Source organism: Physcomitrium patens, chromosome 11 (genome assembly GCF_059467195.1).
Source record: "Physcomitrium patens ecotype Gransden chromosome 11, ASM5946719v1, whole genome shotgun sequence".
Classification (NCBI taxonomy): domain Eukaryota; kingdom Viridiplantae; phylum Streptophyta; class Bryopsida; order Funariales; family Funariaceae; genus Physcomitrium; species Physcomitrium patens.
In genome coordinates this window covers 8110001-8134204 of record NC_143420.1, presented here as the reverse complement: position 1 = coordinate 8134204, position 24204 = coordinate 8110001, and the positions used below count along the sequence as shown (strand labels likewise).

At 34.2% G+C, this 24204-nt stretch overlaps 2 protein-coding genes across 10 annotated transcripts in view; both read left to right on the top strand.

The window, feature by feature from the left end:
• The first annotated feature begins 5313 nt into the window (after positions 1–5313).
• LOC112288850 (AT-hook motif nuclear-localized protein 1) lies at positions 5314–10175 on the top strand. 7 transcript variants are annotated; one of them, XM_073537281.2, is made up of 7 exons: positions 5314–5431; positions 6541–7019; positions 7563–7618; positions 8012–8143; positions 8635–8799; positions 9019–9184; positions 9395–10175. In XM_073537281.2, exons 2-7 carry the CDS (start codon positions 6659–6661, stop codon positions 9571–9573), a joined length of 1059 nt encoding a protein of 352 aa, XP_073393382.1. In that variant the 5' UTR covers positions 5314–5431; positions 6541–6658; the 3' UTR covers positions 9574–10175. The 7 variants fall into 7 exon arrangements, with proteins under 7 accessions (XP_073393382.1, XP_073393377.1, XP_073393384.1 ...); XM_073537276.2 differs by having other exon boundaries at positions 5359–5686; XM_073537283.2 differs by having other exon boundaries at positions 5394–5686; positions 9345–10175.
• A 5847-nt stretch (positions 10176–16022) lies between these two features.
• LOC112288897 (uncharacterized) overlaps positions 16023–24204 on the top strand; it is a 9152-nt gene continuing 970 nt past the window's right edge. The window contains exons 1-16 of one of the 3 annotated variants that reach the window (XM_090254235.1): positions 16095–16371; positions 16807–17457; positions 18013–18217; positions 18374–18583; positions 18860–18947; positions 19213–19639; positions 20003–20546; positions 21003–21134; positions 21413–21526; positions 21894–22081; positions 22218–22370; positions 22581–22758; positions 23026–23136; positions 23225–23440; positions 23643–23835; positions 24075–24145. In XM_090254235.1, coding sequence (XP_090110361.1) covers positions 17348–17457; positions 18013–18217; positions 18374–18583; positions 18860–18947; positions 19213–19639; positions 20003–20546; positions 21003–21134; positions 21413–21526; positions 21894–22081; positions 22218–22370; positions 22581–22758; positions 23026–23136; positions 23225–23440; positions 23643–23835; positions 24075–24145 — 2940 coding nt within the window. In that variant the 5' untranslated portion in view covers positions 16095–16371; positions 16807–17347. Of the gene's footprint in view, positions 17458–18012; positions 18218–18373; positions 18584–18859; positions 18958–19212; positions 19640–20002; positions 20547–21002; positions 21135–21412; positions 21527–21893; positions 22082–22217; positions 22371–22580; positions 22759–23025; positions 23137–23224; positions 23441–23642; positions 23836–24074; positions 24146–24204 lie in introns of all 3 variants that reach the window. The other 2 variants (XM_024533616.3, XM_090254236.1) reach the window with 2 other exon arrangements.

Sequence of the window (24204 nt, the reverse complement as noted above, 5' to 3'; positions counted from 1 at the left end):
TGTTAGAAATTAAATTAAATTATTTTTATTCCAGATTTAAAAATAAATAAACCAAATAATTATATTTTATTCTTTTAACTAAACTAATTTTTAAATATTACAAAATTTTACAAGAATATTTTAATTGTTAATAAAATTTTAATGATTTTACGTTTTAATATGAATTTAAATTGCTTCATCATGCAATAATATTTTTTTATTTTTTGAATTTTATTACAATAAATAATGTTTTTATATGATTATTTATATTTATAAATTAATCTTTAATTATATAAAAAAATAAGATTAAATAATAAGTTTTAAATATTTAAAAATTTTAAACCATTAAAAAAATGAACATTAAAAAATGATATATACATATACATATATTTAATATCAAATATTTTTTTTTTTCATGTTTATTGGTATAATACTAGTTATGAATTAATCTTTAACATTTAAATCAATTAGTGGTTGGTCATATTGATTCTATCATATCTTGAATTAAATGATAATATACATGAATCTCTTGCTATTTAAAATTAATGGTATTTTTGGAATCTTAGTTAATAAAAAGCTTAATATATATATTACATTTGTACTTAAATAATAAAAACAATTCTTACTTGTAAAAATTATAAAATATACTAAAAATACACATGAATAATGATTTCATATAATTTAAGAACATTATATATAGAAAAAAGTTAAAATGACCCACCCATTCACAAAATTGATCTACCTTATCGTAATGATCATTAGAAAAATGGATCATCTTCTAAAACCATCATTACAATCATAGCCCTTATCCCATCCTCCTTTGTTCCAAGCTCTCATCTTAATCTTCCTTGTTTTTCTTTATTCTCTACAATAGAACATAACAACTTAGTTAATGGGTGGATCATTTTAATATATATATATATATATATATATATATAATTAATTAAAATTTTATGTTATTAATAATGATGTAATTCAATCTAGTTCAAGATTATTAAATTTGTATTTTTTTACCAATGATTAAAATAGATTAAGCTTAAAATTTTATGAAATAAACAGACAAATATCATATTTTAAAAAATACATATGTAATTACATTCACCCTCATTAATTCTACATTTAAAAAATTAGTTGAAATATATTAAGCCAATATTAATTTTCCTCTTTTTATATAAAAAAATAATATTTTTTGTTTTTTATAAATAAAAATTTTAATTAATAAAATTTATGAATACATACATATTTTTTCAAAAACATTTATTAAGTTATCTTAACATCATCAAAAAAGTGCATCTGTTTATATTCTTATGTATTATTTTAATTTTTTTTAGAATTGCAACTTTGTATTTGAATATTTTTAAAATAAAATATTAATTCAAAGTTATGAACATATAAATTTTCTAGTTCATAACTTGTGGCTTTTAATTGTTAATTAAGTACTAAAATAAATTGCAATTATATTGATAGAAAATGTCATAATTTGGCTTAATCAATTTTATTTAAGTTTTCTTCAAATTAAATCATATATTGAACTTGATCATGAATAAATTACTAAAACTAGAATTATATAAAACAATGAAATTCTAAATTAAATTCAATCAAATTATGAAGTGAAAATAGTGATTTGAAATGATAATTGATGTTAGGAAATGTTTACTAATACTAATTTCTTAACTTCTATCATAATATCACTATAAAATCTAAACTAGTTTAGAATCAGTTTGAGCTTTGCTTAACCAACCAAAATTGGATTAATTCAAAATTTTCAAATCAAACCGTTTGGGTTGGTATTATTTCTTTAATATTGTAGTTTGAACCAAATCATTTGACCTCTAACCATAATACAAGATGGACTAGCCATGTGATTTGTAGCAAAAATATTTGGATTATTTACCATAGTTAAATATTTATACATTAATTGTATGTTTTTTTATTGATTAATTAATTTATATAATTATAAATATATAATACTTTCTATATTTTATTATTTATATAATAAATATTTGAATTTAAAATTATTTATAAAATTATTTGTATTTGAGATATATTATATACAATTGTTTTGTGTATGCATTGTACTATATATGATTTATTGTAATTTTTTATCTAAAAAATAACTACTATTATATGAATAAGAAATCATTATTACTACTTTTACAACGACTTTTTAATCACTATATAAATTTTTTGGTTAACAATGTGTATATATGTATATGTATATATATACATTCATGTATGTTTATCACAATGGAATAGTTCTTTCAAGCATAAAAAATTTATGTTTACAATATAACTTATTTTTGAAATAAATTATATTTTATATTAAAGAATTTATATAAGTTTGTTATAGATATTATTACTTTTTTAAAGTTTTTTATTTTTATTTTTTATTTTTTATCTATAATATAAGAATTTGGTATTGTACAGAATCTTTGAAAGAGGATGTTCCAAGACACATTTCTTTTACCAGTACAAGAGCTTGAGCATGCATCTTTAAGATTATATTCTATCAATGTTGAAATACGGCCACCTATCAAGAAATGATATTTCTGTTTTGCTTCGAACAGAAACAACTTTTTGTTGCTTCTAAAGTACTAAAAAGAAATATATTGTATTCATACAATTTCTGTTATTTTATTTTTATTTATTTTTTTGTTTTGTTGTTGTTGTAACGAATGTCTTCAAATTCAAAAGAATAACTTAGATGTATGTGTATATATATATATATATATATTTTAAAGTATATGACAAAACAATGCAAAGACCAAGTCTGTTGAAATATTGTATGTCTTCTTAACTTCAAGAATCAGCATAAAAGAATGTTACAAAAAATTAAGATATACTTTCCATTAATTCTTCAAAATAGCCTCAAAAGTAGTGTTCTGTACTTAAGATATAATAATATTTCACAAAAAAATATGTTGAAGTTTTTCTTGCACATGGTCCAATAAAAATAATAGTTATTAAAATATTGTGTTATCTTGAAAATAATCGAAATTTTAAATCAATATTGAAAACTTTACATAATACTTATGACTTTCAAAACACTTCTAGTTCCTTGGAAGTGCTTATAGAATCAAAACAAACTAAAACATTTAGACATACTTGTAATTAATAATTCAAGCATCAAAAGTTATATTTATAATAAATCCAATGCACTAGCAAATTTTGTTTAAATTTAATATTTTAATAAAAATCATTTGAATTAATATAAAATTTATCTAATTTCTATTCAATATTACTCACAGAAATAAGATCCTATAATATATATATATATATATATATATATATATATATATATATGATAATTATTATTTTAAGTTTTTTAGAATTTAAAATAAAATATCATCAATGTAAAAACACAATCTCTTTTATAAAAATAGAATTTTGCATATATCAAATATTAATATTCAAAATATTTTTAAATTTTAAATTACATTGGACTGATTAAAAAATACATACAAAACTTTAATTATTTTTAATGATATGATATCTATATTTTTTAAATATATTTTATTCATTGGACCTTCATATATATATATATATATATATATATATATATAATTTGCATGATACATTAAAATGGAATTTTAATGATAGATATAATTTATAAAAATAACATATATAATTTGACTTTGATAAATTATGAAAGTAATAATACTCAATTCTTTATGAATTTATCATTGAATAAATCAATTTGTCAAAGGTTTGCAAAGTCAAAAGAATTCAAGGTTAAGATAATATGGAGCTATAAAATACAAATGGGCAAGGGTATATCAAATTTTGGCATTGAAATTACAAATATGATAAGATTCATGATTTCAAATCAAAACTAGTTATCTTTTTGGTGGGGGGGTGTCTGCATTGTGAAAGAGTGTTGTCTACCCAGTGGTTCTCTAAATTTTTCAGTATATTATAAATATTCATATTGTTTTAATATGAATATATAATATGATATTATTTAAATTAAGTATTATATATATCAAAATATTTTTAAAATATATATTTATATTTGATCTAAATTATAAAGTATAGTTTTATTATTTTTATTAAAAAATAATTATATTCTATTTGTATAGATGTTGAGAAGCACTTTTTTTTTTTTTTTGTTTGTTTTTTGTTTTTGTTTTTTTTTTTTTTTTTTTTTATCATTATTGTATGTCTATCTTATTATAACAAAAAAAATGTATATTACATCAGTTTTATGAAGACTTATTTTTATTTACTTATATACGTGTTTATGCAATATCAATCTTAAAGTTTAGTAATTAAAATATATTCAAAATTTCAAATAAACAAACCAAAAACTCAAATTAGTTATAAATAACACTATTTTGTATATAACACAATTATCTAATAGCTTAAAGATTAATTTGAAATTGAGTTATACATACATAATCCACTATTAATGGAAATTGCATCTACTTTTCATCCATAAAAATTTGAAAATAATCCTATAAATATACAAATATATCATATTATTTTTGAAATTTATGTATTCAATAATTTGTTTTATTTTATTTAAGTTGAAATGGTTTATTTTATAACATTAAATAAAAATAATATATATATATATATATATATATATATATATATATATATATATATATATTTTTTGTAGGTTGTTTTTTAATCCAACTATGTTTTGTATTAACTTTAAAAATCTGATGAAGATTATAAAAATAATATAAAATATTTATTTTATTGGAATTAAATTAAATTTAAAAAAATTATTAATCAATTTCATATTTAGTTTTTAAAATTAAATTTATAAGAATATAATTCACTTTTAAATTGTGCATAATGGCTTGTGCCATAAAGCACAATTTGTTTTTCTTCATATGATCTTTATTTAATTTATATCTTTTTCGACATTTATATCTATACAACTTCCAATCATAACTCCAAATAACATAGTAAAAATATAATTTCACCAAGTTGGGAAGACCACGGTCTTGATATACCTTTTTCATTATTTATCCCCCAATCAAAACTCATCCTTCCTTACAATAAACACACTTCAAATACTTTAACAATCAAACACCTCACAACTCCGACATTGAATAATTTGGGACTTAGAGAGCATATGTTGCAATACACCTACCTACCTCATTGAAAAAGCAGTTGACAAAGTAATAAGGAACAACACACAGAAAGAAAAGTACCGAGACGAGAATAAAAGAAAAAGAAAAACGGAATTGCTCTCGTGGAACCGCGCTCAGCCGAGGCCGGGCACGGTCACGGGCACAGGTAGTGCGCCGCGACGCGGCCAGCGCGCGCGCTGGGGCAGCGCGGCGCGAGGGATGGTGGGGTAGGGTGGAGCAGAGCAGAGAGACAGCAGCAGCAGCAATGAGAGAGTGAGAGAGAAAACCAGAAGAGAATACGTGGGAAATGTGTCGCCATTCCACTTCTTCTTCTTCCTGGTAGTAGAAATCCATCCCTTGTACATCATGTGAGTTCGGCTCTGCGTGGTGACCACGCCCTTCTCTCCTCTCCTCCCCACCCCTCCACTCCCCTTTCCTTCGCCTTTCCATGAGGAAGCCGCGTTTCTCGTGAGAAACCCCCCTCCCTCCCTCCCTCCCTCCCTCCCTCCCTCCTTCCTTCCTCCCGCCCTCCCCTCCTCCCTCTCCTGGTCGCGGGCTTCTTTTTTCCCTCTCCACTGTGTATTTTTCTTTTTGTGGGTTGGTTCGTGGTATGTCCGACCTAGGTAGGACTCCCCATTTTTCTGCAACTTAGAAAAGACTTGGGATTATGGTGTTTGTCGCATTTTCTGGGTTGGTTGGTTTCATATGTTTTTGATGAGAAAAAGTAGTGTGGCCTGCAGCATGAGAGAGAGAGAGAGAGAGAGAGAGAGCGCGAGCAAGAGAGGGTGTGGGGGTGTGTGGGGGTGTGTGAGGGTGCCGCGTTGCGTTGCTGATATGGACTGAGGGATTCTGATGAGTTGGGTGGCACTGCGGATTTGAGCTTATTCGATGTGAACCTTGGAAATTAGAGCCAGAGCGGAGAGAATGCCTGAAGGTTATTTGGATGGCTTTGTCATGGGTGGTTTGAATGGAGTGGTGGGTTGTGACGGGTCGTGTGTTGGCTGAATTAGTTACGTGGAAGTAGCTAGTTGGAGCAGTAGTCGAGTGAGCTGTGCCTGACGTTTGCTGGATTATAAGGTTTTCATGCTGGAGGTAGTACCAGAGTTCAAATTTTCGTGAGTAGAATGAGTAGAACGGAGCTCAGATGATCTGGTTCCAGTATGAGACGATCTAATGCAGTTTTATTAGCAGTAAGGGAAGTAGTGAAAATGAAATCTTAGAAATTTAGTGTGTTAGGTGTACAAGATTTGATGGCACTGTTGCTAGCTGCTTCGCAGCTTGCGAGGTTTTGTAGATCGGCGAGAATGGATGCAGGAGGGACTGACGTGAGTACATTGTGAATCACGCCACCGTACTGATGTGGGCAGCTAGTACCCGTCTCTTAGTGGTTTTGCGGAATGTCGAGTTGCTCAGGCTGCATGTTCAGTCATATCCTTTGTTTACAAGTAGCCCCTGAAACGTAATGTATGTTATGCAGGTTTTGTTCGTGCTTTCAGGGCAGAGAAACGGTGGGTGCCTAGAGGAATCTTACAGCCAGACTTGCCCTAAATTTTCACGCCCCTATTTTTTCCAGAAGGAATGTCTCAGGTTCAGAGATGAATTCTTCACAACCTCCAGCCGAAGGTACGCGTCCGGCGCCAGCGTCTGCGCCGGCGCCGGTGCTGCCGATGCCTTCTGCGCTGGTTATGAGCATGGGTATGGCCTTGGGAGGAGTTTCCAGTCGGGGAGAGACTGTTAAGAGGAAAAGAGGTAGACCTCGAAAGTACGTTGGTAATGAACCTGGTGGTGCCGCCTCAGCAGCTGGTGGGACGCCTGTTAATATGCAGCTTGCACTTCACACTCCTAACTCTGGGCCATCTGGGTCTCCGTTTACTCCAACGGGTGTAAAGCGAGGGCGTGGGAGGCCTCTTGGCTCAAGCAGAAAACTCCATCAATTAGTGTCGTTTCCCAGCGCAGGTCCCTCCTGAATCTCTGAAAACATTTCAAGCAATGATTAATAGCGTAGTCCTAGCCGTTCATTCACATTGTCCATGGTTTGAGGTCTGGTGTTTTATCGAGGGTATTGCAGCAGAACAGAAAATGTTAATCTGCTTCTTTGAGCTGGTAAATTGGAATATAACCTGCCGAGACCAACAGAGAATTCACGGTCAACTCAACTTGGACTAGCCGATAAAATATGGATATTATGATTCATAGGAAAGCATGCAGACGAGTAACTATGCTTTGTGGAAGCTCGCGTATAGGCTCATTCTGCATGGCAATAATGCTAAATTCTTGATGGAATGAGGATAAGCAGCTTCACCCAGATTTCCGTGGCATTTTTCATTGTTAACTGAAATGGGACTGAACAATGAAGGCCTACATAAGCCTTTGTATCATATAAAAGTGTTTTGTCTTTTGATTGCGCTATTTGGTTGATTTGGTTCTTTAAGAATGCGTTAGTGTGAATGTTCATATTTGTCGCTTATTATGTGATCTAATAAGTGTCAATGATGGCAGGCTCATGGGCAGGGCAAAACTTCACTCCTCACATCATTACAATTGCAGCTGGCGAGGTGAGATCCTTAATGTGTAGTTCGTGCAGTCTATTGCATCTGCTGTAGTCCCTAGTAAGAACATTTCCATTCATCCATCTGGGAAACGATCACCTCTAACATGCAGTGAGTCTTGTCCGTTAGACTTATATGAGAGTTACATTTCTAGTTAGAACTACAAGGAATTTGCATGTGCATTTGTCATTGCTGTTTTAATCGTTCCAACCTGCGTCTTATTTGTGCAAGGTAGGCATGAGTCGCTTGCTGAATTCAAGCATTTTCGTAGTGAATTTTGTCTTTAAAATGGACCTAGCTCTTTTATGGATTACATAATGTAGCCGTGTTCAAATTCAGTTCTGTTTCGATTTTCACCCGAGATTTAAGAAGGTAATGGTTTTCTTGCTGAATCTGCAGGACATAGCCGCAAAGATATATTCATTTGCCCAACATGGGCCTCGCGCAGTGTGTGTGATGTCAGCCAATGGTGCAATATCTACAGCAATACTGCGTCAGCAATCTTCATCAGGCGGTAATGTTACATATGAGGTATTATAAGAGCTCATTTGAATGCCAGTGCAAGTTGCGTTTCCTCATTTGTAGAGGATGAAGTTACATGTAACAAACGTACACTATTCCATTTATTGTATATAATAGTTTCTAGTAGTATTCGTCATTCAAAGTGTTCACGGTGTTCCAGCGCATGGTCTTCATTTTGAGCTGGTGATGCATCGAAACATTAGTAGACCTTGCTGAAGGACTGGTTTGCAAGAGAATCCTTTATCATGTCCAGTGCCTTTTTGTTTTCTGTTCATAGTCTTCTTCTTTGATTGTAAGGGATACTGCCAGTAAGCTGATTTTCCCAAGTAAAGTTTCCTGGTATTATTTTCTATTGCTTGTTTGCACATTGGTTGTTCCTTCTTGTTATATATAATCTTTTTTTCTACCGACGATGTATATTATCAGCTCCTCCCGCGTGATGAACTCTAGATGGTGCTATGTATGCATTATTAAAACCCCCCTCTTAATTGTGTATGCAGGGACGTTATGAAATTCTTTCATTGATGGGTTCTTTCCTTCCAACTGAACAAGGAGCTAATTCTCGGCAGCGAACTGGTGGACTGAGTGTATCATTAGCTTGCTCTGACGGGCGTGTAATAGGTGGAGGTGTAGCAGGCGTGCTAACCGCCGCTTCTCCCATTCAAGTATGTCATATTTTCCTAAATTTGTTACCCGTGGAATTACCCAGCTATTTATGGCTTCGATCTTAGTCTTTTGCATGTGCCATTCAGTGACTTTACAGCAGGGCCTGGCTGTAACTGCATCTGTGCATAATGCCTATTATTTGGTCTCGGAATTTACAGTTTTTTTTCTTTAAATTTCGTTTTCAGAAGGGCTGAAATTTTAATGTGTGGTTCAAATAGGTGGTGGTCGGAAGCTTTATCTTCGAGCCTGAAAAGGCTGCGGTAAAGGTGGGTAATGGACAACAACCATCGATGGGCTACTCTCTGGGTGCCGATTTTTCTGCTGCCCTTACACCCGCTTCAGCGCCACGTCCTTTGAAGACGAGTCCTGTGTCAGCCACTCCAGGTACCTTCGTAGCTCCGCATATGTAGAGATTTGTCTATTAGACTTTGTTGAGCTTGTGCTGTCGATTGGTATTTCCAATCATGTTATTAATTATTCTCGTCTCAAAAGGTTCCGGCTTCGCTGTTAATCCTTCGCTCAGGCAGCTATCTCTTGTTTCAAGACAATACAGCAGGGATTGTTCGTCCTCATCAGAAACTTGTGTAACTGCAGCTTCAACTCCAGCTCATCAACAAGCTGTTACGCCTCCGAGCCATCCATCAAGTGGGCAATCCAGCCAACAATTGTTTCACCAATCGATGGGACTATTCCAACAACCAATGCCGTGGTCAAATCCTCCTCTTGCAGAAGCTCGGCGAACTGATATTAATATCTCCTTGCCAGGTGGATAATGTGAAGGCTGTGTGAGTGGCGTAGAGTTTTCTGGAGTACATATCTCCATTTGCAAACAAGTCGCTGCACTCTCTTGGAGATGCGATTTTGCTAGCTTTCCGCTGTTTCTCTTGTGGGCTGTGGGTGGTTTTCAAACGATTCAACGACTTGCTCGAATTTTTTAGCGGTATCTAGTAGTGATCGGAGAGTAATATGACTACAAATCACTGGATAGATAATAGAAATGAGGTGTCTTATGGCTTCGTCAACCATAGATATATGTACATAATCTTTCCGAGGGTGTCGATGTGGCCTCAGGTAGATAGATTTTTTGTACAATTCTCGAGGGTTTAGACACAGCCAGTTCAGTTTTTATTTTCATTTTGATACAATACTATTAATTTATAGGCTTGAATGAGAGGTTAGATGATAATGGGTCAAGTCCTGTCTATCTCGATCAGTACAGCAAATACTGTTGACAGATGCAGTGGTACTTTGCTTTCAATGTGTACTCATTCTTTTCCTCGCTTCGGCCCTTATTTCTTAGACCATTGACTATTAAATTATTGTTAGACCTGTTTGTGTGGACTTGGATTCAAATGAAGTTGGCAGATCCACAGGATTCACGTGTTGTCAGAAAGGGGGGGGGGGTGCCCTCAAAGCCATTCAAAGTTCATGAGATTGAGGTATGTCCTGTGAATTTTTCACCTGTGTCTCGTATATATCAAACATTGCTCTTCCTTGGATGAGTTTAGGTATGTTTTTATTTTATTTTATTATCATTTTCTTTTTTCTATGAAACTAATCTTTTGAAAAATGAAAATGAAGTATATATATATATATATATATATATATATATATATGAGATTTTCACAAACCCTAAAATGTAATGCTATGAATATTTATTTTTTTATTTTATTTACAATATTTATGGATTTTTTTTTGATAATATGCCTTGTTGATTTGAGTAATAATGCTGTTCATTGAAGCTCTAATATGCCTTAAGGAAAGTTAAAGTTTTTTATTTTATTTTATTTTTTAAATGTTTCAAAAATGGAAACTAAAAATTACATGCAAATCCTTTAAGAGAAAATTCAGTAAAAAAATTAGAATAAAAACTTGTATTACAGTGAGTTAAAGATATTTCATTATTTTTTAACTACATAATTAATTTTTTAAAAAATAATTATGTTTTGGTAACACTTATGTATACTTAAGTATATTAAAAGCATATAGAGTATTATGGTAGAAAATTCCAAGACTTAAAAAATGTACTAAAATAAATATATTCCATCAAATTACCATAAATGAAAAGAAATTATAGTCTCCACAACTTAATCATAAAATGATTACACATTCTTTAAAAATAACATTTTGTTTAAACTTTTGTTAAAACTTGTAAGGTTTTCAAATAAGAGAACAGTTTGTTGTATGCATTTATAATATTTACAAAAAAAAAATGTAGTTCTACTAAAAATATCCAATTATAATAATTATTATAAGAGACAAAAAGAATACTACCAAAAAAGTTAAAGCACAAACATTTTGATATCTTCTCAACTAGAAAGGTAGAAGTTCAATCAACTTGAAAACTTGAAAATGACTTCCTAGTAGTATTCCAAATGGCAACAATGCAAGGATTTGGAGAGAGGAACCAAAATCTCATTGTCCAAAAACTTTAAAATACAAGACATTTATAATTCTAGGAAGTAGGGGATATAATTTTAAAATTTAAAATACTCAAGTCTTAATAATTTTATATATAACTAAGAGCCTTCAAATATTAATTATAGAATAGAAAACTTACTTTTCATCTATAAAAAACTGATATTTTCATACATTTCATCTTACTTCTTAATTTCCTTGTCTTTATGTATTTCTTGAGCTTTGTACTTTTTTTTTATAATAATATCACATTAATCCAAATAATTGAGTAACTTCATGCACAATCATAATATGCCAAGAAGATACTAAATCATATACAAAAACAATAAATTATTAAAATTATTATCATAAATTAAAATAAATTATATACTTGTTTGATATACTATTATTATATCATTATATGAACTAATTAAATATGATTATCTACTATTTTTTGCTATGAAAATTCAGTGGGAGACATCGGAAAAGATAATAGATTGGAGAAACATATTTCCAAAATAGAAAAGCAAATGAGAAAGCACTAATACAGATTATTTATTAATCTGATTAATCTTCTTCTAATTTATTATTGCAATAATAGAATAAATAAATAATCTGAAATTTTTATTATTGCAATAATAGAAGGTTTTAAAATACTTATGTCTTATGATTGAAATGAATCTTTTACATTGTTGTAGATTAATAAGATGCATCAACAATTCTTAAATTCATATTTCATCTATTGCTCCACTACATTCTCTAAAAGAAAGAAAGAAAAAAAATAAAAAATAAAAACATTCCTCACATAATTTTCTAATCTAGCACCTATAAATGAGTAAAGACTATATATGTTTCTATATAAATGAGTAGGGACTATATATGTTTCTATATATATGTATATATATCTATATATAAGAATTACATTTTGGTGACATCTAATAAAATTGTGTATATTTATGCATACTTCAATTTCATCAATTGACAATGAATGTCAAATACTTATTTAAATAATTACCTTCTTTTGAAATATAAAAACTAGCTCTTGAAGTGTTGTGACACATCTTTTCATTGCTTTAGTAACCTAGCTCTTAAAGCAACACAAAAAAAATTACCATATAATTTGAGTGCTTATAAATTCTTGTTCTTTACTTTGGATTCTTCAAAAATAAAATCTCAAAGATGATTTTTTAAATAAAATATCAAACATAATAGTAATCATTTATGTAAATAAAGATCATACAAAAGAAAAATAAATAATATATATATAATTAAAAAAAATCTATAAAAATAACGTTTCAATAAATAAAGAACTAAAAAATTTAAAGTGTACCAAAAAATATGTAGATGAACAAAAGCATGCAAAAATGAGTAGATTATAGTTTTTTTTAAGAATCTACACATAGTTTTTCACATTCCATATACATCATGACTATAATTTCATAAAATATGGCTGAAACTAAATTCAATAGTGACCTTAAAAAAAAAACATTGCAATGTTACACGGTGGTCAGTTAAATTGCACAACAAAACAGCGTTCACAAGATGAATGAATATTGAGCATTTATGAACATGTACCCACCTTGAATGGATGAAAACCGTGTAGAATGGACGGATGAATCTCACGTGGCACTTGTCGGTGCCAGCCTGGCACCTACAGTCAGCGTTGGAGTCTCCTCGTCAGCGTGACACAAGAAAAACTCGCTCACGGTAAATTCCTCGAAGTTACGCTTTCGTCCATCTCCGTACGTCCCAATTGTCATGCATACGCTCTTCGCGCCAAATGACGTGGCTCCATCGTGGCGGCAACCGCGTGGCAGCCGGAAAACGAATTGGCCTTTGGGTTGAAGTTGATTGTCGAATGAGAATCCGCCACGTGGTGAAATTAATTAATACTGCAAATTTCAAAATATGTTCAAGGATTTGATTTGGAGGCATATGATCGAGTAGGAGAATTAATTATAAATTAAAAATAATAAACATAAATTAAAGATTATAAAAAGATGACTTGGTTCAACATTGTTTTAATGAAATTAAGCCTTTGTTGACACTCTTTTTTGACACTAAACAATCTTTCTAGAGTTGAAGACTTCAAATGAGCCAATGTGTTTATCAAAAATTGAATGCCTCTATGAACAAATATCCATTAGTTTTTAGAGAAGTAACTTCCTCCCATCCTAAAAAAAGTTGTAATCTTGCATTGATTTATACAAGTTATGCTTACCTTATTTATAGTGCCTTCTAGATAATTTGGTGAATTCAATAGTCTTCCTCTAAATGTCTCATGAGAAAGAAAAAAAAGAAAAAAAAAAGAAAAAAAAAGTCTTTGACTCACAAATTATAAACTTTAAATTTTTTAAACTTCTAGTTTTATTAAAGAATGAGATTGTACAATTTAATGCTTCATGGGTTTTGAAAATAGTACAATATTTAACAAATGTTTTAAGATTATGTTAAAAATAAAATTTCCAATAAAAATTTATTTTAAACATAATCCTAATCCAAAAGCCATATGCAGAGAGGACATAGATAGCTATTCTTACTTGAAAACCTTCAAAAACATTTTACAAGTACACTGTTGTAGCCCAAAAATTACTGGACACTTGATTTTTATTTAAAAAATTATAATTACAATAGAAAAAGCACGGTCTTTAATTACAAGCACTGTAAGTTACTTTTACAAATTGTACCACTTTAAATTTGTATATTTATATTTTTTTGTAGAAAAATAAAGTTTATAATACATATTAAAAAGTCCTTCTTATTGTATAAAGTTTTTGTATGAGCCAAATATAATTGTCTATTTAATAATTAATCTATCAAAACTAATAATTTTGAAGAATTAATCAAAACTTTTCTAAATGATATTGTGTTTTCCACTGAAATTCATTTTATCAACACTGGATTTAATAAATGAGATTTTTAAAAAGGTGATATTTGAAATTTTACTTTATTATTGTGAAATTTGAATACATTTATTCATCTACAATTTTTTTAACATTTACTGAAAATATATTTTTTCAATCTTAATCTAAGCATTGATCTTAATCTATAGTTTAGTAATGTACAGTTTGCAGTGTATGAAATTTATATATATATATATATATATATATACCAGCTTTTGGCTAAGATAATTATCAAACATATATATATATATATATATATATATATTCATATAAAAGTAAGATTTATAAACATAAAACAAACACAATAATTATTGCATTATACAAATCTTCACATGAATTTTTGTTATTTTTTTTGTTTTATTGTAAATTTAAAATGTGTTGTATTTTAAAATTAGAGTTGTGTGCTTGTGTATTTTTCATGCATCCAAAGAGCCACATATCTATTCATGTATTATCGAAATTTGAACACTTGCCATTCTTAAACAATTGTTTGATGGATGAATGCATGGATGGCTACATGGAAGCATGAACATAAACAATCCTTAGCATGGATAAATAAACACATAAAGAAATCCTTTTGATTTTGATACACTAGATGCATTTGTGTATTTCTTAGCTACATTGATTGCATTGTAATTCATCATTGTGCTGTAAGTTTTTGTAAATCAATACTGTTTTTCAACACAAACTTCCAAAGGAAATCAAGAGGCCCTGTATCACACTTTCAATTGTTGCAATTGTATGAATATGGGGTTGTCTTTAATTGTAAACAATGTATCTTGTAAAAACTATGACTTTAATTACTCTTTGTATTGAAAAGAAATGGGGTTTTGGTGATATGAAATTAAGAAACAAATGGGGTTTTTAAAGGCGTATTAACATACTAAAGCAATATTATTTTAAAATTTAATTACTTAAAAAAGTTAAAATGTCACTGTTAATAAATACAAAAGTTAAGGTAATTTAATGTGGTGCAATCAATAAAGTTAATTGTTAAGATTTTATATTTTTATATATATAATATTATACATATTTAATTATAAGAATTTTGAGTATGTATATGTTTTTTTAACTATATATATAGTTTTTAATCATCCTAAAAGCTTCAATTGACTAGGTCTATCAATGGAAGTGGTATCAAATATTATATGTTACTTTGTAGTGAGACAATCTCATTGAGCATTTTATCTTGCAATTATTCTTTTGTCACCTACTAGAATAAAATCATGACATATTAATAGTAATAAAAATAACTTGTTTTGCTGAAGATAACTATTGAAATACAAACTATTTACATTACAGATGTAAATAAATTTTCATTTTAAAATATTATCCATAATTTTTCAAAATTATTATTATTAGTTCCAGTTAATGAAAATATAATAAAATATTCTATTTAAATTACAATATTTTTATCTTTTAAAAAATTAATACGTTGTTTTTGAGATATTGTTTTATATGCTATTTAAAAATGTAATGTAATGAAAAAGCAAAAGTAAGTCACCTCCTCCTTCACCCGCACCCTTACAATCCCATTTCCTTTTACTTTCCCCAGTCACATCACTTTTTAGGCGCTGCAGCAATGTCCAAATTCATTCAATTAAGGATGAATGAATCAATGAATGAATGAGTGAATGGAAGCCCGTCCGCCAACGAAGGTCGAGGGCCAATAAAGTCCACCAACACAAGCTGCGGGCAGTATTTCCCGTTCCCATAGAAAAAAAATCAACACGAGAACACGAATATTCCCCATGGGGAACTGAAGGTGACCGCGTTCCAACGCCCCGAGCCGTTAGATGAAGGCGCGCGAGGAGTGTGAACAGCGCCGTCGGAAAGGAGGTCGGCGACGGCGATGGAAGGGGGGGTGAACGGCGCAATCAAGCAAGCAGGCCATGGGCCACGAGGTGCTAAAAAAAAAGCAGAAAGCACCGCTGCGGCGACGATCGTCAAGGGAAGCGAACGGGAAGGGTGCCATCGCTTGTTCCTCCGAGCTTCCATTCCATTCCAGTCCCATTCCATGTGGAGTTGCGCCCATGCAGGTGCAGAACGTGTTTCCTTAGAGACAGATCTGGCCTCGTTTGGCCTTGTATCGAGCTCGCTGCTCTTGTCTTTCTGCGAAGGGGCCTCAGGGGTCGCCGTGTGCGTTTTTCTTCAATGCTGCGGCGCAGGGAATGGGATTTTGACCAAGTTCCAGCGAGTTTGAAGCACGGCGGTGTGGGTTGGGAGCGTTGGCGCTTGTTTTGTATTGATGAGAAAAGGGAAATTATAGAGGTATCATCTAGGTCGTTTATGGTTTGGGTTGTCAATTGTGTTTAGAAGGTGGTATGATGAGGAATAGGGAGTCGGAATGCGAACCTGGAGCGATTGCGTTGGATATCGGATTGGTTCAGTCGGTTTGCCGACTTGATGTCTGTACGCGTGGTTGTGTCGAGCTCGTGGCCTGTAGCTCGATAATTGGGGAGGAGAGGTGGTAGGAAAGGAAGTGTACGAAGTGTTTTGCATTGAGAGATCATGTTCTGTTTCCACCGCTAGACAGTTGTTGAGCTGGGGGGAGCTGATCAAGGAGGAAGTCGACCTGCCTAGGGGAGATGCGATCATGTGATTGTTTTACTGGGAGTGTGCATTGAGATCCTCAGGTAGAATCGAAGCGAATTTCGGCTATGTTTGATTATTGATGGGCAGCCGATGCGTTTCTTGTGAACGCAGGGGGAGCTGTTAAGGGTGACGTTGGAATTTGTCGGTATTTAAGCGATACGCACAGCTTCTGTTGCTGCGTGGTGCCTTAGCTCTGTGGCTGTTCGCGTTGAATTCATGCTAATTTTTATATTTTATATTTTGGATTGAGCTTGTTCATGTTCGGGACCTTGGAAGTGAGATTGTGCTCCAGCTCGGAAATGACTAGTGCTCGTCAGAGGTGTTTTTCATGACTTGTAAAGTTTTATGATGCAAGACTGGAAAATAGCCGGTACACAGTCTCCTTTTGACGCTGGAGGTTTTCGTTAAAGTTTCACTGGGATCTGAACTCTATTGCAGGCCTAATTGTTGGAACCTCTTGATGTTTTGAAAACATTCTTATTGGTAATTGAGGCGTAGAGAGTAACCTCCAGTTACCTGCTTAACTATTTTAAAGTGAAGGTTTCCGGACCGTGTGACCTTCGTATCATTTTGAACTCCCCACATTTATTTTTCGGGGTCTTAGAAATCGGTTCCCATTTGCCTGCGACGTAGTTGAAGCTTGCAACTTGCGATGGAAGCGATTGCCCCTCATCGCTCAACGTCAGCAGCGTTTGTCCCTCATCAGCAGCGCCAACGTCGTCGTCGATCTTCCATGTCAAAGGAGTTAGCGCAAGGCAACAGGTGAGATTAAAATCTTTTCCGTATCATGTTATTACATGCAATGAAGTGCCATTAAGACGCTTCACTTGTACTTGAGGCATTGTAGCAATAGATACGTGTTGTATTTGACACGTGGAGAAGAAACATTGACAGAATGCACAAAGACTCGGTTGTCTCGGGCAGAATCCTTCTTCCGATTCGTAGATCTTCCATATGCTACGGCCCTCGAGAATTCGCTCGGTTGCGTCGTGTGCACCGGTTTATTTAAGAAGGCTTTGATAGCTTAGTTTGTGCTCGACTTGGCCTGGAGTGAAGCCTGGGCATTCGTTCTCGTGCAATCTCTTCGCAGGAGCTCTGCCTGAGTTTTGTTGTGATTGTAATTGTATGTCCATTTGGTAATTATTCTTATCAACCTAAATAATACTTAAGGTTTTTCCGTCCCTCGAGAATGGGGTTCTTCGAATTTGACAAGATTTGAGGTATTTAAGACGCTGAATCCACATCTAATGGTAATGCTCTTGTTGGCACCATGTACTCTTCGTGATCTTCTTTTCATTTTTTCTGTGGTCAATGTAGGAAAATATATGACCCACGGAGTTGGCAGAAAAAAACACACAGTGGTTCAGACCGAGGTGGGCAACCTCCTGCAGGATGGGTCCTTATTTGGACTGGAAGGTTTAAGCGTTGGCAGCGGCGTTGGTTTGTTGCAAATCCTCCAGGACTGCTTCTTCACTACAAGAATTCAGAAACAGTTGGTCGTCATGGATGCATCAGCCTCCTTGTACGTGTAATCCTTTCTTGTAGCACCTATTGAATCAACAGTGAAATTGACTTTGTGTAGAACTTCTAACCTTACTGGCAACTTATGCAAATTATGCGAGTCTCTCTTCTTTCAGACCACCACTGACTTGATCTGCTTTTCCCTGAATATGAACAGGGAGCCACGGTGGTTCCTACCTCAGGCAAGGAACGGCAGTTCAAGATTATGAAGGGTTCTGATGTGTATTATCTGCGTACGATCAGTCGTGACTATCGGCAGCCATGGTTGGATGCCATTCATGAATCAATTCGGGTGTATCATGACTCAGTTCAGAGGGCTGGACGGGATGCCGGGATTGCATTACTTCCTCAACCATCTGTACCCTCGGTAAATCCATAAACAACGCTCACATTTGTAGGAACATGGCTGTTGTTTAAAGTACATTTTAAAGTACGCAAGCTCCCTAACTTCTATTTTCCGTCTGAAGATGATGTGTAACTCGCATGGTTGAGAGGTTATATGTTATTTTCATTCTCTTGAAGCGAGCAGCATCTTACAACCTATATTTTGACTAATTCAGATCATCCGTTAGAAGCTGAATTTTATCGATAGATTTAATTGGTTCTTCGTTGCATAAAGTATAACTTCTCAGATTTTGCGCAGCATGAGAGAGAGGATTGGGAGGATCAAGAAAGAGAGTTCAATAGAAGAGTCAGAGAACGCCTCAAAGATCTGGAGCCCACACGGCAGGGTACTACCTGGTCGCTACTAACTCTGCTCATCGATTCAATTGCTAATTCTCACATGTTTGTTTAAGTCTTTGGATCTGTTTAACAAGGTTCAGATTTTGAACAGAACGTGATGTTCTTTAAGAATTTTCTGCATATCTTTGGTCTTTCTTGTGGGGGTACATATGTTAAGTGAGGTGTAAGTGAAAGACCTGTCGCTCAGCGAATACCCATCCTTAATCAAGTAGGGCTTAAAATCTTTGGTTTTCTATGTTTCTGTATGTGCAGCTTTTCTTGATCAGTTGCAGACGTTACAACAATCATTATCAACGATCTCGGGCGTCCTTGGCTTTGCCGAACACTCTGAAGGACCCGTGAATCCTACAACGACAAACGGGCTCTCCACTTCACCTAAACTTCCAGAAACAAACTGGAGGTCGAACGGGCTATTCATGATGGAGGATGAAGCACCTGAGTCGGATGCTGTTCAACAGCAGACTGTTACTCCAGCAACAGGAGATGACAAACTATCTTCTCCAGGGATGGGAGCGACGAAACCTTTTCAGAATTATTCTGGACCTATGTCGCCTTGGATGCTTCGGGTACATGAAAATGACCATGAGAACATAAATGGTTCTCGTTCTCTCTTAAAGATGAAAAGCGACGCGGAGGCTTTTCTGCCCAAGGAGCCAACTCAAGATATAAGCGGTATCAGGTGGTTACCTGTCTTGCCCAAGCTGATTCTGTATTTTTGGTACATGAAAACAGTGCTATGTCTAATAATAATAATAATAATAATAATAATACTTCTTTTTGAGTTGATTTTTAAAGTTGATTTAAGTACAGGAAGAAACTCTGCTGCTTCAAAACTTTATGGAATACGCAGGGATTCGCACAATTTAGCAAGGGCCAGGAGAGATATAGGTTGTTTGCGTTTAAGTGTGCAGTGCAGTAATTATAATTTTCGGACGGTGAGTGGATGAGGTCCTCCAATTTATCTCAAGGTTGGGTTCTCCTTCAGTACTAGCTGCTAAAAAGTGGGGATTTTTTTTTTTTTTTTTTTTTTTTTTTTGTGCAGGTCTCAAAATTCAGTGCCCATCTTTAATTCACGAGTTGAAAAGAAATTTGAAAGGGGAAGGCGGAGAAGCTTATCTGTGTCGCTGGATGATCATGATCCTGAATTTTTTTCTAAGGATGTTAGTTGCATCGGAGCTGAGTGCTTCTCAGGAAGAAAACGTAGCGTTCATGGTAATTCATCCGACCCTGAATCAGGGTCTAAGAAACAGCCTATTAGTTTTAGTGGTCCTTTGCATCACCGGAAAAGGAATGGGGACTCTGCTCACGGTATTGCATCAACTTCCAGCGAGGAATCTGATCCAAGTCTAATGAAGAAGTTGGATAGAGACGTCATGGTACAAAGGAAGGAAACTGATGGGTCATCTCATGGGTCAACTTCTAGAACAGGTGGGGCCTCAAGCCACGGAAGTAAGGAAGACAAGTTCGGGGTAGGGCAACTGAAAGCGTTTGATAAAGAAGCATCGACCGGTCCTGGAAGGAATGGGTTATTCAGTCAAGGACCTCTTCATGCCGCTTGGAACAACATGCAGGATACGTACAATGAGGTAAAATATTGCATATCTTTGTAAGCCTATGTCGTTGCGATCGCATGCTAAATGTAGGTGCGTGGGAAACAGCCCACATATGCTTAATGCTATTCAGGAATGATCCGCATTTGTTAAATTTTCAAAAAATAGAATAAAAAATGAACGTTATTTCATTTGGGGATGACATCTGCGTGTATGACTATGCTTATGGAAAATTTTACTTGTTTTACACTGAGGATGTTTTTAATCACAATACTTCTCAAATTCTGACGTTCATTCACGAGACTATGGTGGAAGACTTTGGCCACGTAGTTTAGCTCCTTGATATCCACTGTCTGAAGTACGTCTTATACTTATTCTCGACTTATTGTGAAATCCATCTTTGCTTGAATGTTTCGAGTCCTTCATGATTATTTTCTTTGATAATGACGTAGTGACACGGCATGGTCATTGGAACGTTTCTGGTGGTCGCAGGCCTTGAAAGAAGAGATATGCCGAGTGCTTGAACTTGAAGCAGATAATGCTGTCTTACAACAAGCATTGAGATCCTTGCGCCAACTTCATCATGATAGAGCAGCTCATTCGAGCATGAGAGAAAGATGCAAGGTAAATGTAAAAAATGTTGGTGCTTTCTACCGCATTGTGTTGTATTGTATAGGTGAAAATAATGCTATAAGGCTTCGGGGGTTAAATTTCTTGTTGCATTTTCGAAAATTGTTTCAGCAACATCCTTCAGTCAGATGATTATTCAGATGCGAATGGACAGTAGCTTGGCAATCTTTGTCAGAAAATCGATTTTAAGTCTCTCTTGAAGTTGTGTACATAGAGGTGTGTTGGAACATACTCCGGTAATCTTACCTCTTGTAATTGGAATGCTCATGCAGGAAGAGAAACAGTGCGAATGTGAACACAAAAATACTTCTGAGGAGTCAGTCACGGAAGATGGAGAGGACACTGAAGATGATATTGCAATAGTGCATCCTGATGTTGGAAATGAGGTATGAACCGGAAGGAACTGGACAATGCAATCCTTGCTCGACTTTTATGTTAAATTTATGTCCTATCCTTACAGTTGATCCCAGAGTTCTCATGGCTGGCTCCCCTTTCAATCATAATTTCAAGGGCTAGATATTTCACCGACGTGCCTTGTCAGCGTCTGTTGTAACACATTTAATTAATTTTACACGTTTACATTGTAGTCCTGCGAGCCGTTTCTGTTCAATTATTCCCATGTGAGAATCAATATGTAGAATCGATAGTTACCTACTTCATAATGGATTCACATATACTAGGAAGGTCCGTTATGTATATTTAAGGCAATTTTTTCAACCATCAAATTTCAGGGATGCTTTGTTAATATGACAGGAATACTTTGAAGCCTTGGAGGTCTTGAATCATCATGAATTTGCTTCTCGGTCAATGTCATCTGAAGAGCAAGAAAACCTAGCTGAAACAATGGATGTTGATCAAGAACCCCCTGAAGAGGCTGATATAGGGGATGCTGATTTTCTGTCAGAAGCTGAAGGAGAAGGGGTTGATCAGCCAAGAAGGAGGTGAGATTCACGTTATCTTATGATTCAACGTGGAGCTCACCTGGATCTGCTTCATAATCTCATTCAGGACATCTTTTTACATTTATAAGCTCTCCTGCTAGCATTGTCTCACTGTTTTTCTAACAACTGCTTGCAGATTACCAGCTCCTAGACCTCTCTCACGAGGGTTTACTGTTTGGACAGTATTGAAGAACGCGGTTGGCAGGGATCTCAACCACATCACTATGCCTGCTACCATCAACGAGCCTCTCTCAGTGCTTCAAAAGTGTGCTGAAGAATTGCAATATCGGTAAACACTTTCGCTTGGTCTACGTTTAGTCTTCCGTGAACGCAATTGTATTCATTTTGATGTTAGACTTCTCAGAAGTCACAGTGTTGCGTGTTATTTTATCTTGTAATGCTAAAAAGATCTGTAGCTAGAAGTTTGTTTTGATTTTATTAGTTATTGTCTTACTGTACTGATGGTACAATTGTTTTTGTTTCAATATTATCTCTGTAGGGACTTATTGGAGCAGGCAGTTCGGAAGACAGACTCTTTAGAGCGTCTACTTTTGGCAACAGCATTCACTTGTGCAAGCTATTATGGTAGCATCCATCGTGATGCAAAACCTTTCAATCCACTATTGGGGGAAACTTATGAGTATCAGGACAACCACTGTTGGTTTCTGGCTGAGCAGGTGCGATTGCGTTTGGAAACTTGATATTGCGAACGGTGCACAGAAATGTATTTTTTGATAAAAAATCACATATTTTCATGATTCTGTGCAACAATTTTTGGTCCATCGTGAACCTGAAAAAATTAATGATCTCAATTTATCTATTAATCAATATTCGCCTTGGTTGGTAGGTGCTGCATCACGGTTATCAGATTCATTGTTCACAAAAAGCTTATATTCACTATCTTGGGAATGCATTTGACTTTATCATTGATTTTACTTCCGCAGGTGAGTCATCACCCACCCATATTAGCATTCCAAAGTGAAAGCAAAAGCGAGACATACCAAATTTGTGGCGAGATCGAGATCAAAAACAAATTTTGGGGGAAAAGTATAGAGGTTCGTCTATCAATCATCTTCTAATGTGCTATCACCTCGGAATGTGTTGTATGACGCTGGAGCACTGAAGTGGAATACTTTTCGGCAGGTACTGTGCAATGGAGGGGTCCATTTAAAAATCCCTAAGTATGGCGACCATATTGTATGGAACCGAGCAACGCTTTGCATTCACAATGTTGTGGTTGGTAAAGCTTGGATCGACAATTATGGGGAGGTATCTGTGGTGAACCACACCACGGGTGAAGTCGGTCGTGTTCGCTTTCACAAAGCGACCAGCAGAGAACAATGCCGCATCTCTGGGAAGGTTGTTCACTTCACCTGTCGAAAAGCTTGTTAATTCTATCTCATTGACGTGATGTAATTCTCGTATTGACTTCCTAGCTTTGTTCGCTTCCTTCCGGTTTCAAGTGTGTTCATTATCTCAAAAGTGATATCAGCAGCTAGGTCTGTTCGTCCGAAGTTTATCATTGATGGAGTTTCTAATGTTTACGGTTGTGTGTTGGCAGATCTATGACGCAAAAGGGGCTGCTCACTATACAATTTTCGGTAATTACATGGAAGCTATTTATTCATGTCCAGAGACATGCACCAACTTCGATGTCAATGGTCCGGACGTGAGACTACTTTGGAAAGCACCTGAGCAAATTGAAGATTATCGTCAGCAATACTGTTTTACTCGATACGCGCTAGCTCTGAATGGTGGGTTAAGTTCAATGTGTATTGCGTTGACGATGAGTCTTTAGTAAACAATTTGTATATAAATTTTAACCTCTTCCGTAACCCCGCTTAAAATTTTGTACTTTGTTTTGGCCACTTTTTAGTTTACAAGTCATTATTTTGCAATGTGATTCAACCATGCTTCACTTATTTCGCACCACATGACTGGGAGGATTTTTGAATGGTAGTCTTTAATATATTTATTCCTTCTTGGATTTCAGAGTTGAATCAAAAGTTGTCCGATGCACTTCCGCCCACTGATTCAAGGTTAAGACCCGATCAACGTGCTCTGGTAAGCGCGATTTTTTGAGTCACCAAATTTTACCACATTGAACTTGTTTTCATACGTTT

Bases quoted from the DNA above. Each gene is read 5' to 3' on its own strand.
- LOC112288850 (XM_073537281.2), top strand. From the start codon at position 6,659: ATGAATTCTTCACAACCTCCAGCCGAAGGTACGCGTCCGGCGCCAGCG. The intron at 7,020-7,562 runs GTCCCTCCTGAA...CAATGATGGCAG, and splicing joins AGTGTCGTTTCCCAGCGCAG to GCTCATGGGCAGGGCAAAAC. The intron at 7,619-8,011 runs GTGAGATCCTTA...CTGAATCTGCAG, and splicing joins TTACAATTGCAGCTGGCGAG to GACATAGCCGCAAAGATATA.